This window comes from Condylura cristata, unplaced genomic scaffold (genome assembly GCF_000260355.1).
Source record: "Condylura cristata isolate star-nosed mole 26May11 unplaced genomic scaffold, ConCri1.0 scaffold00002, whole genome shotgun sequence".
Lineage (NCBI taxonomy): Eukaryota > Metazoa > Chordata > Mammalia > Eulipotyphla > Talpidae > Condylura > Condylura cristata.
The window spans coordinates 8,488,628-8,504,172 of record NW_004567103.1 but is presented as its reverse complement, the minus strand read 5'-3'; the positions used below and the strand labels follow the sequence as shown (position 1 = coordinate 8,504,172).

General features: G+C 51.7%; 1 protein-coding gene across 1 annotated transcript in view; it reads right to left on the bottom strand.

Annotated features, from left to right (window-relative positions):
- Nucleotides 1–859: 859 nt before the first annotated feature.
- The window catches only part of WDFY1 (WD repeat and FYVE domain containing 1), a 40,173-nt gene continuing 25,487 nt past the window's right edge, over nt 860–15,545 (bottom strand). The window contains exons 5-12 of the mRNA XM_004674791.2: nt 15,274–15,424; nt 13,769–13,881; nt 11,785–11,911; nt 10,668–10,773; nt 7,115–7,216; nt 5,604–5,734; nt 4,678–4,786; nt 860–4,012 (exon numbers count right to left, since the gene is read on the bottom strand). Coding sequence (XP_004674848.1) covers nt 3,953–4,012; nt 4,678–4,786; nt 5,604–5,734; nt 7,115–7,216; nt 10,668–10,773; nt 11,785–11,911; nt 13,769–13,881; nt 15,274–15,424 — 899 coding nt within the window. The 3' untranslated portion in view covers nt 860–3,952. The remainder of the gene's footprint in view (nt 4,013–4,677; nt 4,787–5,603; nt 5,735–7,114; nt 7,217–10,667; nt 10,774–11,784; nt 11,912–13,768; nt 13,882–15,273; nt 15,425–15,545) is intronic.

Here is a 15,545-nt window from a genome sequence, read left to right as displayed (position 1 = left end):
TCTTCCCGGCTTCAGTCGCCGAAGCGGCCCCACCGCCTCCCTCCACCACAAAGCGCTGGGGACTGCGTGGCCAGGGCAAGCCGGATGGCGGATGGCAGACTGGGACCTCTGGCTTCTCCGCAGCTGCAGACGCCCACGAGGCGCTCTGCTTTCTGAGGCCGGCAGAAGCCCGTCCAGCAGCGACCCAGGAGAGGTCTGGCGCCGCGGCACAGGCAGCGGTGAGTTTGAGTGGGGCTCACTGGGACCCTGGAGACTCACAGAGAGGCCTCCTGGGATTTTCTGAGTGGTAGGGCTAAAGGTTTTACAAATTCTTTTGACCTACCTACAAAGTCTGTCTGGATTTTGCTCTCTGTAATATAATAAATATGTTGTGGTGTTTACTAGCAAAACATCGATGAAATCAAGTGTTTTTGTTTGTTTTTGTTTTTTTAAAAACCCATAATAAACATTCTCTTACCGGTAACGCTAAGAATCTGTTCTCTAGGCCCAAACTACCTGTATTCACTCACAAACTGAACTCAGCTGTCCAGGGGGAGAACCCCGGGGCCAGGTGCACTCAGAGAGCCCGGAGGTCCCAGCAGAGCTGACCTCAAACTTCCGGTGCCAACACCCCCAGGCCTCCCACAGCACCTCCCTCACCCGCAACAGGGAGAGGTGTCTTCAAGTCAGATGGGTGGCCGCTCCCAGATTTTTATCTGGAAAATGGGGCAAATAATGCCTTGCAGAGGACTAAGCGATATAATGTCCATAAAGCACTCAGCAGCCAGAGGGGGTCAAGTCAGTGGCACTGACGACTATTGTCCTTCGTCTAGACCAAACATAACAGAAGTTAAATAAAGCAGTACAGTAACAAGCAAGGAACATTTTATTATATGCATATTCTCAAATAAAAAAAAAAACCCACAAAGTCAGAACCTACAAATAGGAGCAAAGAACAAAGGTTTCTAGCTCTCTGGGGTAGGCCAGGCACCAAATCTTATAGAAACGTGGCTAGTACAAGACAAAATGTACTAATCAACACTGCCCTGCTTCCCCATCAAAAAAGACTCTAGAGAAAGACACTGCAGTCCAATATAAATTTGTTGTACAATTAAACTTCAATGCACTCAAAGTTATTGTATAGTAAACTGCAGAAAAGAGAGTCGGCATTATTTAATAATCTGCTCACAATTAACAATTAAGCAACAGCCACTTGGATAAAGACTGCGCGTATTACTTAGTTGTTAAACCTCCGTTACAGGGAGCAGATGGTTATTATGGTTTTCTTACATTTTGGGGAGACACCAGGTCCAGTCATGGGAGTAGAAAGGAATATAATAAAGACTGATTTTAGAAAAAGCTCTCCTTGACATAAGCCACCATTTATTATACTAATTAGGCTGGTCTCAATCATCTTACAATGAAGATACCAACAGGCTGAATTCTTTGGGGGAGAAAAGCCCGACGTGTTCCGAAGCAGGGCTGTCGGCCTCTTGCAGGCGGCTGGGCAGAAGCTGGACACAGCACAGACACCAGCCAGGCCCGCAGCGCGGTCCGCCCCTCCCCGGCGGGGCTTGCTGTGTGACGATCCAACGAGCAATCGTAGAGCAAGAACCTGAAATCCCTCCATGCCCTCTGTGACATCTGAACTTCTCACTCCCAATTTGTACAAACTAGCACGAGTATTCAGGAATGGGAAAACAAGGAAGCTGAGCTTGAGGGCCTGTTGTTTTCAAAGACCCGTGTAACGAGGCACACAGTTTCTGTGAGTTACTAAAAGCCTGCCGGGCCTTCCTTGGGTGCCAGTCATGAGCTTTCAGTCAAAACTAAATTATAATTTTGCACAACTCTATCAAAAATATGAGCCCATTTGCTACCCACCATGTGCCAGAGACAGGCTGCCATGTGTGTTTTTAAAAAGAAAACTGACGATGGCTTGATAGTGGTGAGACTTTCAATATCTTCAGTTATAAGTAAAAGCCACAGTATTAGATGAAAAGATGAAATAACTGGGTACACACATGTTGTCTGAACGCAGGACCAACTGTGCGAGCCGGGGGCTACATTCACAACAGAGCCTGTGATGGGAAGGAGAGTAGAACATCATAAAAAAAGGAAAAGAAAAGAAAACGGGTGATGGGCTGGGGCTGGGGCAGGAAATGACGGAGAATCGACTTGCTGCTGTTCCAGATACCCAGTTCCAGTCCTCCAAGACCCACGGAGCTGCACGGCAGCAGCCTTCTATTCTCTGTGAAACATGGGCTGGGGGTAGAGATTAAGAATTTTCCTTCTAATTAAAAGGTGTGAAAGACACGCACCCGCTCAGTACCGTGTGTGCTCTGCTCCCGGGTGGTAAAACCCCGCATTCTACAGGGGTACAGGACGACAGCCCGGTCCACGCCCCCGGACGGCAGGAGCTGCTCGCTTTCTGGTCTCCTTTCAGGAGTTCCCGAAAGGCCAAGGGGAGCCCTGGCCCAGCTCAGCGCCCCGCCACTGGGCCGCCCTGCGCTGCTCTCCCAGGCTAGGTGACCGCCAGTGGCAGGCACTGGGCAAAGGGCCTAGGAAACATTTTTTGAAGGAAACATGTTTTTCAAGCGATGAAACAAAAATTTCAGGAACAACAAATCCCTTCGTTTTTCTTCTCAAGGCAAGTCAACCTTGAAAGCAGCTCACTGTGCAACAGAGGGGCCGCCCTCCTCCCCTGCATGGCGCTGCTGTCACTTGGTTGGGGACAGAGAGCTTGTCTAACGTCTACAGCTTGTCTAAAGCTGAAGGGCAGCTTTAGTCCCTACCTCGAATCACACAGGACAGATGTTGTCTCCTTGCGATCCCAACACTCAGCGAGGCTTTATCCATCTGAGACGCGGCTGCCAGCTAAGTCTGAATTTGTCCTTAAGCAAAGCGGGCCTCTCTCCGCTCACTTCCAGGCCCTCTGGAGCAAGCGCCAGTCCTACTGTGAGCAAATATTTGAATATGGAGGGAGAAGCTGCCCACCCCTTCCACAGCCTCCTAGCAAGTGGTCAAACGCTTATAAAACGCCATTTGGTACAGAGATTCTAACGGAGACAGAGCGGCGCTCAAGCTGGGAGTGCAGGGCAGGACCCTGTGACGGCGGCTGCTCCGGGCCCCCATTTCCCTACACGAGACCTTAGTAAGGCCAATTACAAGGACTAGCAGGCATTGTTTAAGAAGCTTTGGAGTTGTTTTCTAGGGTGTGTGTAAAATTGCCACCACGCCCAGGGCTCCTGGGCCCCACTGCCCAGGAGGAAGCGGCTGGCGGGACAGGCTGGTCACCGATCACCACCACACTGGCCGGCTGCCCGGGTGTCGTCCTGGCTGCGAGGAAGGGCCAGGCGGCCGTGCCACTCCGTGGTAACAGCACCATAAAAACGGTTTGTCCTCAGAGCACTTCTGGGGGAAGGGGGAGGGCGGGAGGGCTGCGTGAAGGGGACATTTCACAGCGCAGGTCTGGAATGAGTGGCCTGCCTGGCAGGCAACGCCACCTGCAGAGAACAGCCATCCTGGGGTGCAGAGAATCTCCACTTTCTGCCAGCACAAGGGGAGGTCTCTGGTGTCTTCGGTTCCTACTGCCCCCCTCGAGAGAGAATGAGTCCGAGTCATCCTGCCCCTAATTCCTGCTGGGCCAGAGAGCTGCTGTCTGGGGAGTGTGCTCGGCTGGGAACGGCTGTGTCCCGCGCTCTCACTCGCTCATTCGCCAGATTACTCTTTCAGCACCTTTCTCTGCTCGCTCTTCCTGAAGGCTCGCTGCAGGCACCCCATCCTCAGGGAGGTACAGGTAGTTCCACAAATGCCCCCCAAACACACCTTTACATTTGTTTTTCTTTTTAAAAATGTTGATTTGTTTAGTGGCTACTGTCCCTCCGCGAGACAGTGGTGTGGAGCTACGGGGGCGGGGGGTGGCTGCGTGGTGAGGGCTGCCGCGCCGGGAGGGTGCGGCTGGCCCGGCTCTCGGTCAGCGTGGAGAGAACCCCACTGCCAGGCTGCAGCCCACCACGGGCGTCATGTCCCAGACCTGCAGAGAGAGGAAGCCAGAGGCGGAGTCACACGGAGAACAAGCACAACCCGCAAAGGGTCAGATGATTGCCGCCCCCCCCCCCTCCTCAGGTTCTGCCAGGGAAAGGCAACGGAGCTCGCTAAAAGCTAAAACCCTACGGAGCTTTTCGGTAAAATCTCAACACCTGAAACTCACATCATAATAATTTAGGATTAAACTCAATTAAAAAATATCCCACTGGGAGAAGCCCATTTTTCTATTATGAAATGAAATGTCACAGTTCCACACCTCCAGAGTGGTGCTGAGTAGGAGCCAGCCTAGTGCTGTGGGAGCGCCCATGTGTCGCCAAGCCAGACCACTGACCGCTTGGAAGCCCTCTGCCCAGAGCAAGGGCTGGCATGGCTCAAGGCAGGCGGGAGCTGCGCCCTGGGCCAGGCTCCATTCAGACAGCTGCCGAGGGCGCCTGGCCCAGCACAGCCCTCTGGGAAAGTCAGGGAGGGAAAGGGAAAGCCGCTGGGGCCCCTCCAGGGGGTGCAACTTGAGGCTGCACCTTGCCGGCAGGTCCCCGGCCAGGGCAAGCCTGTGCTCAGCAGGCAGGCGAGACTGTGCGGGAGCCCCAGAAGCCCCCAGCCCCACGGAACACTGTAACGGGGAGGTGCTCGCGGGGCTGTGAGGGCGGTTACCTTCACCACGCGGTCGGTCCCACACGTCACCATCAGTCCCCTGGCGACATCCATGGCCATGTGGGAAATGTTATGTTTTCCTTCATGAAACGTTGCGAGGGACGTCCGACTAGCAGAGAGAAAAGAGACCACCACATTTCACCTGCTGTCCCCGACCAGGCAGCAGAAAGGCGACACAGTGACAGTGTCAGTGGCCTCTCATGAGGTGGCTGCCGCTCAAAGACCTACTAATTAAAGGGGAAGTTCGGGAAATGGCAAGACTCTTAGAGAGGATTAAAAAAAAAAATGGGAACGTCTCAAGCAGAGTCGTAGCTGCGCGCATGGAGCAGGGGGCAAAGCCTTCGCGGGCGGCCGCAGCGCTTTCCCGCACCGGCCCGGCGTCTGCTCTGCAGCCCCACAGTCCTCCCCTCTTCCCCCCCTGGCAGGGAGGTCGAGAACGCTGGGCAGCGTGGATCCTGTGCCAAGGTGTGCTATGGGCCCCTTTTCATTCTTGAAAGGGGAGATCTGGAGGACGCTGGCTCCGCCCTGATTCACCTGCCCGGCAGCTGGGAAAGAAACAGCCAGTCTCCACACAGTTACACAGGCTGCCGCGACCGGTCTTTGCGGCAGATAGAACACGGGTCGCTAGAGTCTTCACAGACGGGCATGAGTGTGAGCCCAGGCGGAGGCTCAGTGCTGCCAGCGAGCCTCACTGCTGCGTCCAGGGCCACGGGCCACTGCCTGCACCACGCCCGGGAACAGAGCTCAGAATGTCCACAGGGAGCGGGCAGGTCTCCCCTCCCTGAGTGGGAGAAGCATGCCTTAGGTGACCCAGCCCGGATAGAAACCTCAGTTTAGAAATGGCTCGCGGAGGGGGAGGGGCGAAGCGCACCCACACTCAGCCCTTCCCCCAGGACACAGTAAGACAAGGCCAGGCACACACTCACTCCTCGTCCTTGATGGAGTCGTAGCAGGAGTCGCACACCCGGACCTGGAACTCGAAGCCCATGACGGGGTAGCTGGAGCGCTTGCTGCTGCACTTCCCGCACACGGCCCGCCCGCACCTCCTGCAGTGGTGCTGGGGGCACAGGGGAGGGCACGGGGAGGGTTACTTTCTGCCTGGATGGCGGAGGGAGGGCGCAGGGGCGGGAGACTGCCTGGAAAGCCTCCCAACGCCAAAGGTGGGAGAGTTCCATGCCCTGGAAACCCTAGGACTTCCCAACGACCCACTTCGCTGGCTGAATGCCCACTTTCTTTCATCCCTTTATCTGTCTACAGGTCAGCAACATTACTACAAGAAGTTCAATTCGTACGGGAGTTCAAAGACTGGAGATAGCAGGAAGGAAAACGGCTATCAGATTAAAGTTCTAAAATCAAGTTTTCAGTGTAGTACGCCCTCATTATGAAGCAAACACCCCTGGATCAGTTTTTCTATGTCTTTTAGTCTTTCACATTGTGTTCTGGAAATAAGCTTCAGAAACATTCCAAGGAGCCCAGCTGTTATTCCAGATTTGGACATATTCTTCTATCTTTCTTCTCTCTTCAGAAGAGAAAATGCATTCCTTCGTTTCTTCAGACCCCTCCACTGGTCGCAAGGCGGCAGCCCCCCAGGCATGCAATGCGGAAAGGGCGATGCCAGGACTCGGGTGAGCACGTCACTAGTGCTAACTACTGCATCCCTGCACCTCAGATTAGACCCTGCTGTAGAGCAGCTTTGTGAGTAAGATCGAAGAAGGTTTATTAACGCACGCGAAATTAAAGCAAGTCCCTCGTAGACGTGGGACCCGTCGTAAAAGACATTAAGTCAGCATTCTTCACTTACCTGCCAGGTCACATGCCTGAGTGGCTGCCTTCAAGCTGCTGTAGAAATATATTTTTTTGCAGAACTTTAGTACGACATAAATAGCTAGCGATAAGAATATCTTTGAAAACTAGAGGCTGTTCGGAATATGTCTCTATGACTTATATATAAAAAAAAAGAATAGTACTTAAGACATGCTTCTGGGTAGCATGCTCTGGGTAGATGCTTATGGAACAATTTATGAATGATCTAAAATTCTCAGTATCACTGTATTCTGGGGGGGAGGAGGGGGGCTGCCCTGTTGCTTTTTAATTTGTTTGTGAAAGTAGAAGGCTGTTACTGTCCGCCCTCGTTCATTCTAACTTTGTGCTTTGCCAGTGTGAAGACTTCCACACAGCACAGCTCTAAATTGAAATATCTTATTCTGTTTACAAGCAGACTCTTGGGGTCCTCTGCACCCTCTTACCAGTGCAGGACAAGTGAGGTGGCTGTGAGGAGGTGGGAGTATTGCCGCCCCGAGAACGGCCTTGTCGCAGAGTCCCACCGTGACGCACAGGTGCCAGAAGTAACAGGGAGGAGCTCGGCTCCAAACCAAGGACAGATAATCACAAAGACACACAAGGAGGACCCAGCTCAGGTGTGGTGCTGGCTGCTCACCTGTCTGAGGCCCAGCGTCTTTGTGTCCCACATCTGCTTTATGTTCCAGAAAAAAGGCTGCTCGCATTTCTGACAGGAATCGCTTTCCAGCCATTGTGGAGCCTGGGGGAGAAAGTCACACCACCATCAGCTCATTTGCACTCTGCCTGATTTTCAGAGACCTAGAGCAGGCTCAGGCCCTGGTGAGGTCAGCAGTTTTCAAAAGTCCTCTGTGTTTTACAACTGTTGCTGTTCAGTACCATGTGTGTTGAGTACTAATTTTAATAGTGCTCATGAAATTGTCCGAATACTAATCTACAGCTAGGAAGCAGTGATTGGATTTTCACCGTGAACTCTTTAGAGGTGTCTTTATGGATTTTGTTAAGCCAAAGTTGTCTGAGATCTATATCTGGTTTAGTAAAAGCATTTCTCTTGCAGGTCCCTCCTGAGAAGGCTTGTGGGGTCACAAAGTGAGGTGACTGAGGTGACTGAGGTGAAAGTTCTTGGGGGGCATCGGATGGACAAACCTGCCACAGTCTTCTTTGCCAGCCCCTGGGTGGGGCCCCCTCCCTGTGGGCCAGCTGCGCCCCCGCTCCCGCCCCGAGGCGTGGCCTCTGTGCTGTTCCCCCCAACTAGCCAACGGGTGGCCGCTCCTCTGTGCATTCACCCTCACTCCTGCACAGCCCTCCCAGAGCAGGGCCTCAGCGGGTTTTGTTCAAGTCTCAAACCATCCTTATTGAGAACGGAGCGAATTCTCCAAAGTGTCCCTCCAAAGCACGAGGGGTTCAACTTGATTACCGGATCAGCCTGTCCAAAGCTTTCAATTAACCTCAATCATTTGGTAATACGCATGTGCCATAAAAAAATGATAGCAAATCTTGGTTTTCATAAAGCTAAGCCAAACAAAGATTGATGCCGTAAGCTCAGGAAGCACGTGTCTGACCAGAGCAGACGACGATGGAGGGTCACAGGAACAGAAACACGCTGAATCTCGTGGGACGCGAGTCAAGACCAAGCCCGGGAGGATTCTACCGGACTGTCCGTGGAAAGGCTGAGGGCACCTCGCTCTTTATTTGGCTTCCTATTGCATCAGAACTTTTGGCCTTCTGAGTTCGTATTTTAGATCTGTCACCAGAAGTATTTCCATGTATGACAATTACTGTTGGAAAGGCCATTCTTCCTGGTCTGGGGGGTTGGAACCCACACACAGCATGAAGGGGCTGAGATGGAAGAGAGACATCTTTAAATGAGGGAAATGTTGGAAATGAGAAGGGAGGGCAGGAAGAGTGACAAAGTTGGGGGGGAGGCAGTGGAAAGAAACTGGTTTTAGGGAGACTGCCGTGAACAAGATCCCCAAGAAAGATGGATCAGTGTGAGAGCTGGACATGAGGGAGGACAGGAGAGCGCTGCTGCGGCTTTATGTTTGGAGCAGAAGCAGCTCGGTCCTACAGCAGCCGCGTGGTGCCAAAGCCAGAGTGCCCACCTGCTCCCAGAGGCCACGTTCCAGTGTGAGCAGAACCACGTCCAAGAGCGTGCTGATGAGGTCAGGTTCACGCGCCACACGAGCTTGCGAGGGTTAAGTGAACTAAGGTTTGTGAGAGCTTTAGTAGACAGCCTCGCGTGCCAAGACTGTTCATGCCTCATTTCACTTCATCTTCATCACAACGGCAGGAGACAAGAGAAATAGTATCCTGGGTTTAAAGACCAAGAAACCATGGCCCAGAGATGGACATGACTGTCCGTGGTCAGTCAGAAGTGTGAGGTTCTGGGAGGTGTGGGAGTCCAGCCCTGGATGCCTCGGCTCTTCCCAGCCTCCATGAATGGGTCCTGTTCAGTTCAACACATGAGGGTCTCTCCCTGGGCCTGGGGTCTGAATCGAGTCCAAGCCTCGCAGAGCACAATTCTGAGAGTTCAGAAAGAATATTACTTTGCAGAGCTGGAGAGCAGAAGGGTACATGGGAGGCAAAATTGCATCAAATGATTTCAGATAAACTAAAATCAGACTATGAGGCAAGCAGGCCTCCGCGAATATACTTAAGTATAGGAAATAGCCGCAACTTTGTGCCTTTTAGTACTGAGGGTTGCGGTAAGCTAGCCGGAGCCATTTGTTATATGCTTATTCTCCAAGGAGGAACATTTTTGCCAAAGAGAACATTAACCAACTCTTCTGTTTCACTGTTTTCTACCACCTGTTCCCTCTCGGGACGGCCGGCCGGCACCAACACCACTGACCGCTGCAGTGACCCCAGTGCATCTGTGTGTTGTGCCATGCATGCTGCGATCGCGCGGATTCGGATGGCGTTCTCGTTTCCAGATCTGTTCTAATCACTGTTACTTGCTCACTTGTTCCATCTCTCCTCCCAAAGGAGCCCTCGGATTATGCACCAGCAGCTGGGCAGACTTGCCTCGAGCTGCCAGCGCAGAGGCTGACAGCCAGGCGGCTGGGAACACTGCGGTCAGCATCTCGGGGAACCCGGGAAGACAGTCAGCAAGCGCGGGACAATGCGGGGTGACTCTGTCCTGGCCAACAGAAGTCCTCCACGGTGCAAATCCCTAGTGCAGGGCGGAACCTTACAGTGCAGGGGCTGCTGACCTGAGCTGCATCTACTCAGCTGGTAAACCAAACAGAAAAGCTACTAAAGATAATGCATTCTTCAACACAATTTTCTTTTCCAGCCACACTGCCAGCCATCAAGACAGACTAGCGTAGAGAGCGAAGGGTGTCAGCAGCCAGAGTCCTGCGGCGTGGGTACACCGCCAGGACAGCTAGAGGGGACGGACAGCCGGGCAGGACAGGCCTCGACCACAGGGCTGTCTTTCCCCGAGACGTACGAACACACTCCGTGGTCCAGTGGCTTTGAAGGTAGGAACCTGCTTTTATTTTCCATTGTTTCTAAAAGGTCTGGCCAAGGCTGAGAAAAGTGATTGAAGCCCAAGTTGCTGTAACACTTAGAAGAACCGCAAGTGGCCTTTGGGTGCCTCCCTTGAGCTCGGGATGCAGAGCCTTAGGCTTTCTGCTCCTTGGAGCAAGACTGAAGCACGCAGGCAGAGAGAGCAGGAGACTGAAGAGCCTGCGGGCTGTTCTTGACACAAGTAGCTAATACATGGATGAATCTAAAACACTGGTAAGCTCAAATACACCCTTAAAAGAAAGTATCCTGCATTCTGTCACATGCCCAAATTATACATGTTTACTAACAAGTGACTCTAAGCCACACCTCAAGATGTCTGGGACATTCAAAATGAGAAATTAGGCAGGAGTTTCTCTTTGGTCACCCTTACAAGGTCACCAGTACAACTAGCAATGGGGGCCTCCCCACAGCATGGACCACCTGTGTCAGGCATCCCCTCTGCAGCTTACAAGCTCCCTGAAGGTAGGAATCTGTGGGCTGGACACCCTAGCCCACAGCACAGAGATGAGCCAAGTCGCTCTTCTCTGCAGACCGGGCCCAAGGGTACGCCTACTGGGGTGTGCTAGAAAGGCTGGACTGCCTGTCAGCAGGCAGGGAGAATCCCAGAGGCCAGTCGGGGTGCGGCTGTCTCCCGGGGTCGCCTGGCTGGCTCGGCGACTTACCTCCTCTCTGCTCACATCCATGTTCCACACTGCGATCCCGCCATCTGAGGAACAGGAGACGAGCTGCCTCGTGAGCTGGAGGTAGCACAGCGACTGCACCCGGTCACTGCAAAAAACATGGCGAGTCGTGCTGGCTCAAGACGGGTAACACAGGAGCCGTCTTCATTTAGGCCCCCAGCCCTTCCCACCCAACGCCACTGCCTATCTGGGAAGGACGGCGGGCACGAGGGGAACCTGACGTGGCATCCTGTAACCTCTCTTACAGAACAACCATTTCTATGAAGTAAACACCACCTTCAAATCAGCCGTCAAGACCTGCAGGCCTGAGACCAGATGCTGACGATGGGTGTCTGAACTGAGGGTGGGATTTCTCAGGTGTTCAGGATTTACCTACATATTTCAGAAACCACGACAAAGGAGGCGTAACGCCCTCCGCGGAAGGCGACCCATCCAATTAGGAACCAAGCGGCACGGCAGCGATCAGGGATACATGCGAGCACACACACACTCTCGCTCACTCTCTCGCACGGTGAAGACCTCTGTCCCCTTCCTGCCCCTCCGTGCCCCAGGACACAATCTCCTCCGCAGCCTGTAAAGCCGTGAGGGGAATCTCCCCCTGGCTACCTTCCATCCTGATGCTGTCTACAGGAACAGTCACCGCCTGCCCAGCAGGGAGGGGCGGGGAGGCACATTTTCACCACCAGAAGGCAGGGAGGAGCCTGAGCACGACAGTGTCACAGCTGAGGCACAAAGGCCTGTGTCGTCCGACTGCACGATACTCAACGAAATGGGTTTCAGAATTTAGAACAGGCAGGTGCCCGGGAAGCGGTACTCAGATTTGCCTTAAACATCAGCCTTCGCGATCCAAGCCCTCCCTGGGGCCGCTGACCTGCCTCAAGCAGGTAGTGCAACCACGTGACCCCTTGGAACAGAAAGGTGGGGACCTCTCTCTGGTCTGAGAAGGAAGGAAACACTGTTCCTATTTGCTACAGAACCACAGACAAACAGGAAAGCAGCCAAACGTGCACTGACTGAGCCCCAACCCACCGGCCCCTTAAACCAGGGGGCTTAGAGAACAGTATGGCAGGCCGGTGCCCCCCCGATCCCCAGCACGCACTGGTGGCCCTGGAGCAGCAGCATGCGGCCTTTGCGCCCGCCGATGTCCCACATGATGATGCTGTTGTCCGAGGCGCCCGAGAAGAGCAGCCGCTGAATCGGGTCCCACCAGAGGCAGGCGACACTACCTGGGTGGGTAGAGGGCGACAGGGGGTGCTCATGAGGCCTCCAGGAGCTCTGGTGCACAAGGCCGCCCCGCCCCACCGACTTGACCGTGAGGACGGTGAAGACACAGCTGCCCAGTGCCACACTCGAGGTCAAGCTTGCCGTGCAAGCTACTCTGACAGACTTCTGAGGCCGATTTTCCTCACGCTGCACTTAAAAAAAATATATAAAATAGCTGCATATGAAAGTCTAGTTCATAAAACATTTTTGGCAGGAAAAAAGATGGCTGTTACTATTTAATAAGAGGAGGCAGGGAGGTTGCCTGTGGTCATCCTGTGTGAGATGAAAACCAAGATTACTCCAGGTCTCCAGCAGCTTGGGGGCCTTTACCAGAGATATCCAAATCTCACAAAATTAAATGCCTTGAGGGAAAAGTTATCAGTGTACAACGAATGGTTTTAGGGAAAAAAAAAAAAAAACGCCAAATCTTCCATTTCCCACTACTAGCTAAATGTTATCAAATTTGATATCCCTGGGAAAATCTTGCTTTCTACAGATTTCTCTTTCAACAGATCTCTTCGTTGTCGCTAATTAAACAGTCAGCCATGCCAACTAATAGCATTTTGGGTGGGTATATAGAAACTCAATGAAGCCACATTCAAAAATTAAAAATAGAAACTAGCCTCTCCCAGAAACATAACAAAATTGAAAAAAAGAAGTATTCTGCAAAGTGGCCTTGGGGGTCGATTCTCTATGAGTCCTGACCGACCTCCCTGCTCCCTGCACCACCCGCCCCAAGAATCCAGGCCCCAGACACCACAGCTGGGGGCTAGTGGTCTTCTGTAGACACACTCTTCGTTTCCAGAACCTGCTCTGTCCTCAGCAACCCAGAGAGACTGACCCTCCCTCATCAGCAGACAGTGGGGTCTTCTGGGGCTGTGCCTTCCTGCCCAGATCTGCTCTGACCTAATGTTCTTTCACCTCTACAAGTTCTCTCATCTGTTGAGAGACTCAGTCTCAGCTAAAAAGACACAGCGTACACTGAGCTTGTCATAAATAAAACACTGTTTTCATAAATAACGCCATCAATTTCTTTCAACAAATCCCCCAAATCTTCCAATCCATGTGGCCTCTAGGATTCTAACTCTTTGCCCCAGAGAGTCAGCAGCAGTGTGTAAGTGCTGAGCTCGCTGACTCTCTGCAGCCTAGAAGTGACGCCAGCCACCAGGAATCTGCTTTCCTCACTGCCTACCCAGGGATGCTTCCTGAGCAGAGGCTGAACCAGCCACCATCTAACAGGTCTCACTCCACATCCTAGAAACTGCAGATTAATAACAGTAATCACAAGATAAAGAATGCTTCCAAAGTTGTTTACAAGAAAATTTAGAAAGATACCCTGAAAATCATTTAAACCAGTAAACAACACAGAAAGCACTTTTCACACAAGTATGTCAAAGATTTTGACAATATGAGACCCAAGCTGACAGACTTACCTTCACAGAGTGTTCACTCTTTGAGCTCTAAACCCCACAGCTGGGCCTCCTTGGTGGCCTAGGCATTAAGTCTCCGCTCCATCCCCAGCCAGGGAGCTGGCCCACATGGCCCAGCAGACCTCTCCTGTCTCCCGCTGCTCCCCTCAGCAGTTTATTTTGGTAAATCTGCCTGTTCTGTTCCCACTGTCTCTGGTAAAAGGTCTTACCATCAGCACCTTTGGTCTACACCCCAGTTCCTCTATGCAAAATACAATAAATCCCCCAGTTGAGAGAGCAGACTGAAATCCAACAGACTGTAAGGAGTTGCTCATTCATGAAACCACGAGCGGAGACTGAAACTTGGCTACCCCAACGAGGCGGAGACCCTGCAGGGGACACACAGCCTACCTTCGTGTCCTTTGAGGGTCGTGATAACCGAACAGGTATTCTGCTCGAGCTTCAGCAGGGTGATCTGTCCAGAGTAATCGCCAACAAAAGCATACTGAGTGTCAAAATCGTATCTGAGGAGTAGTGGTTAAGGAGACATAATGCACCCCATCTCAAAGGCAGACAACAGAAAATGTGCACTTTAAAGAGAATGAGCACAGGCCAAAAACGAATGAGAAAAGAAATACCCAAGGGAAAAATCACCCAATGTGTAAATGTTGGAGGAAAAGAAAGGGCAGGAATGACTAGGAAGATGCATTTTCATCACTCAGCAAGAATTTGTTGACTATTGTAGAAGCTGAAGCAAAAAAAAAAGAGCTGATGAACACAGACCTGAAAACAAGTTGTCTGAATCAAGTTATAACAAAGTATGAGACAGAAGAAAAGCTCACTAACAAGAAAGCAAGAAAGAACTGGAACAAAAAGGCTATCGTAAAGTGTCTCGAGAAATAATGTAATGCTACCAGCAGGTGTAGGGACACGAGCCCCTTTATTTGGGTCTACTTGATTTAGCTTTAAGTGAGGAGGGTGGCTTACTTGGAAGTCATCCAAGGCAGTTCTTCAAGGTAGCAGAAAACTGAAATATATTACCTATGGGCAACAACTTATTACTTTCTCAATCACTTTTTAGTCATAAAGTTCATAAAAAATCAGTAGTTTATACACCATTGTGTAAAATACCTTTTTAATTCTACAACACTGGCCAAAAAACCCTGCTGACTGGGTGAAAATATGTGATCACAGGCTTATGTCGTCCAGCGAGGCTAATTTCTATCACCCCATATGAAACGCCTAATTCAAATCAAACATTTGTTTCGCTAATTAGCACATAATAGGTCCGAATATTCCCCTTGTTTCACTCTGAAGTGTATGATACTATTTTAAAGAGCTTGTGCTGTGCAGCCAACTGTAGCAAACATGTTTATGTAAAGACTTTCAATGGGAAAAAAGACCTTCACTGGAAGGGATGAGGGACGTTTCCTAGCCACACCTGGCAGCCCTGCCGCCATCTCTAAGTCACCACTTTGTGGGCTTGCAGAGGCCTTGTGTGTGAAACAGACACCATGTGGTAGTATGAAAGCTCTGCAGTGGTGATTTCTTAACATTTGGGAGGTTCCTGAGGCAACTTGGGGCACAGTTAGGATGCAGACTCCTCCCCAACAACAAAAAGTTCAACGAAAAACTTCTAAAGTTTTTGTTAAGCTCTGCAGGGAGACCCACCTTTCCTTGCTCTCTTGCAGGGTCTGCAAATAACCAGTTACTGTAAGATCAACTCCCTTTTCTCCTTTACCCAATAAAAATGTGCATTTTAAAGTGTATTTTTCTTTTGCTTCAAAAAGTGAAGGAATGGGGGGGGGGGGTTTCATTACTCAGGTTTAGATTTTCCATTATTACTCTGGGAGCATGTGGGGTCTCAGTGCACAACTGAGGATCAGACTCAGACCCAAGCGCCCCTGGCAGGATACTGGAGACACGACGCCCAGGCAGGGAAGATGTGCCGGCCCAGGGGGCTCCCGCTGCGTGTGCACATCCAGGTGATGCACTTGTCGTGGCCCGTGCTGAGCACCCACTCCGTGGGCAAGCTGAAGACGATCGCAGACACCCGATTCTGATGAGCTGGGGACAGAAAGGGACAGGAAGAAGTATGTGGCCTTCAGAATCACGTCTCCTGGGGTGAGGCCTGAGGATCCCCTCTGAACCTGGATCCTCCCAGTTCCAACCCCTCCTGGCCATGCCT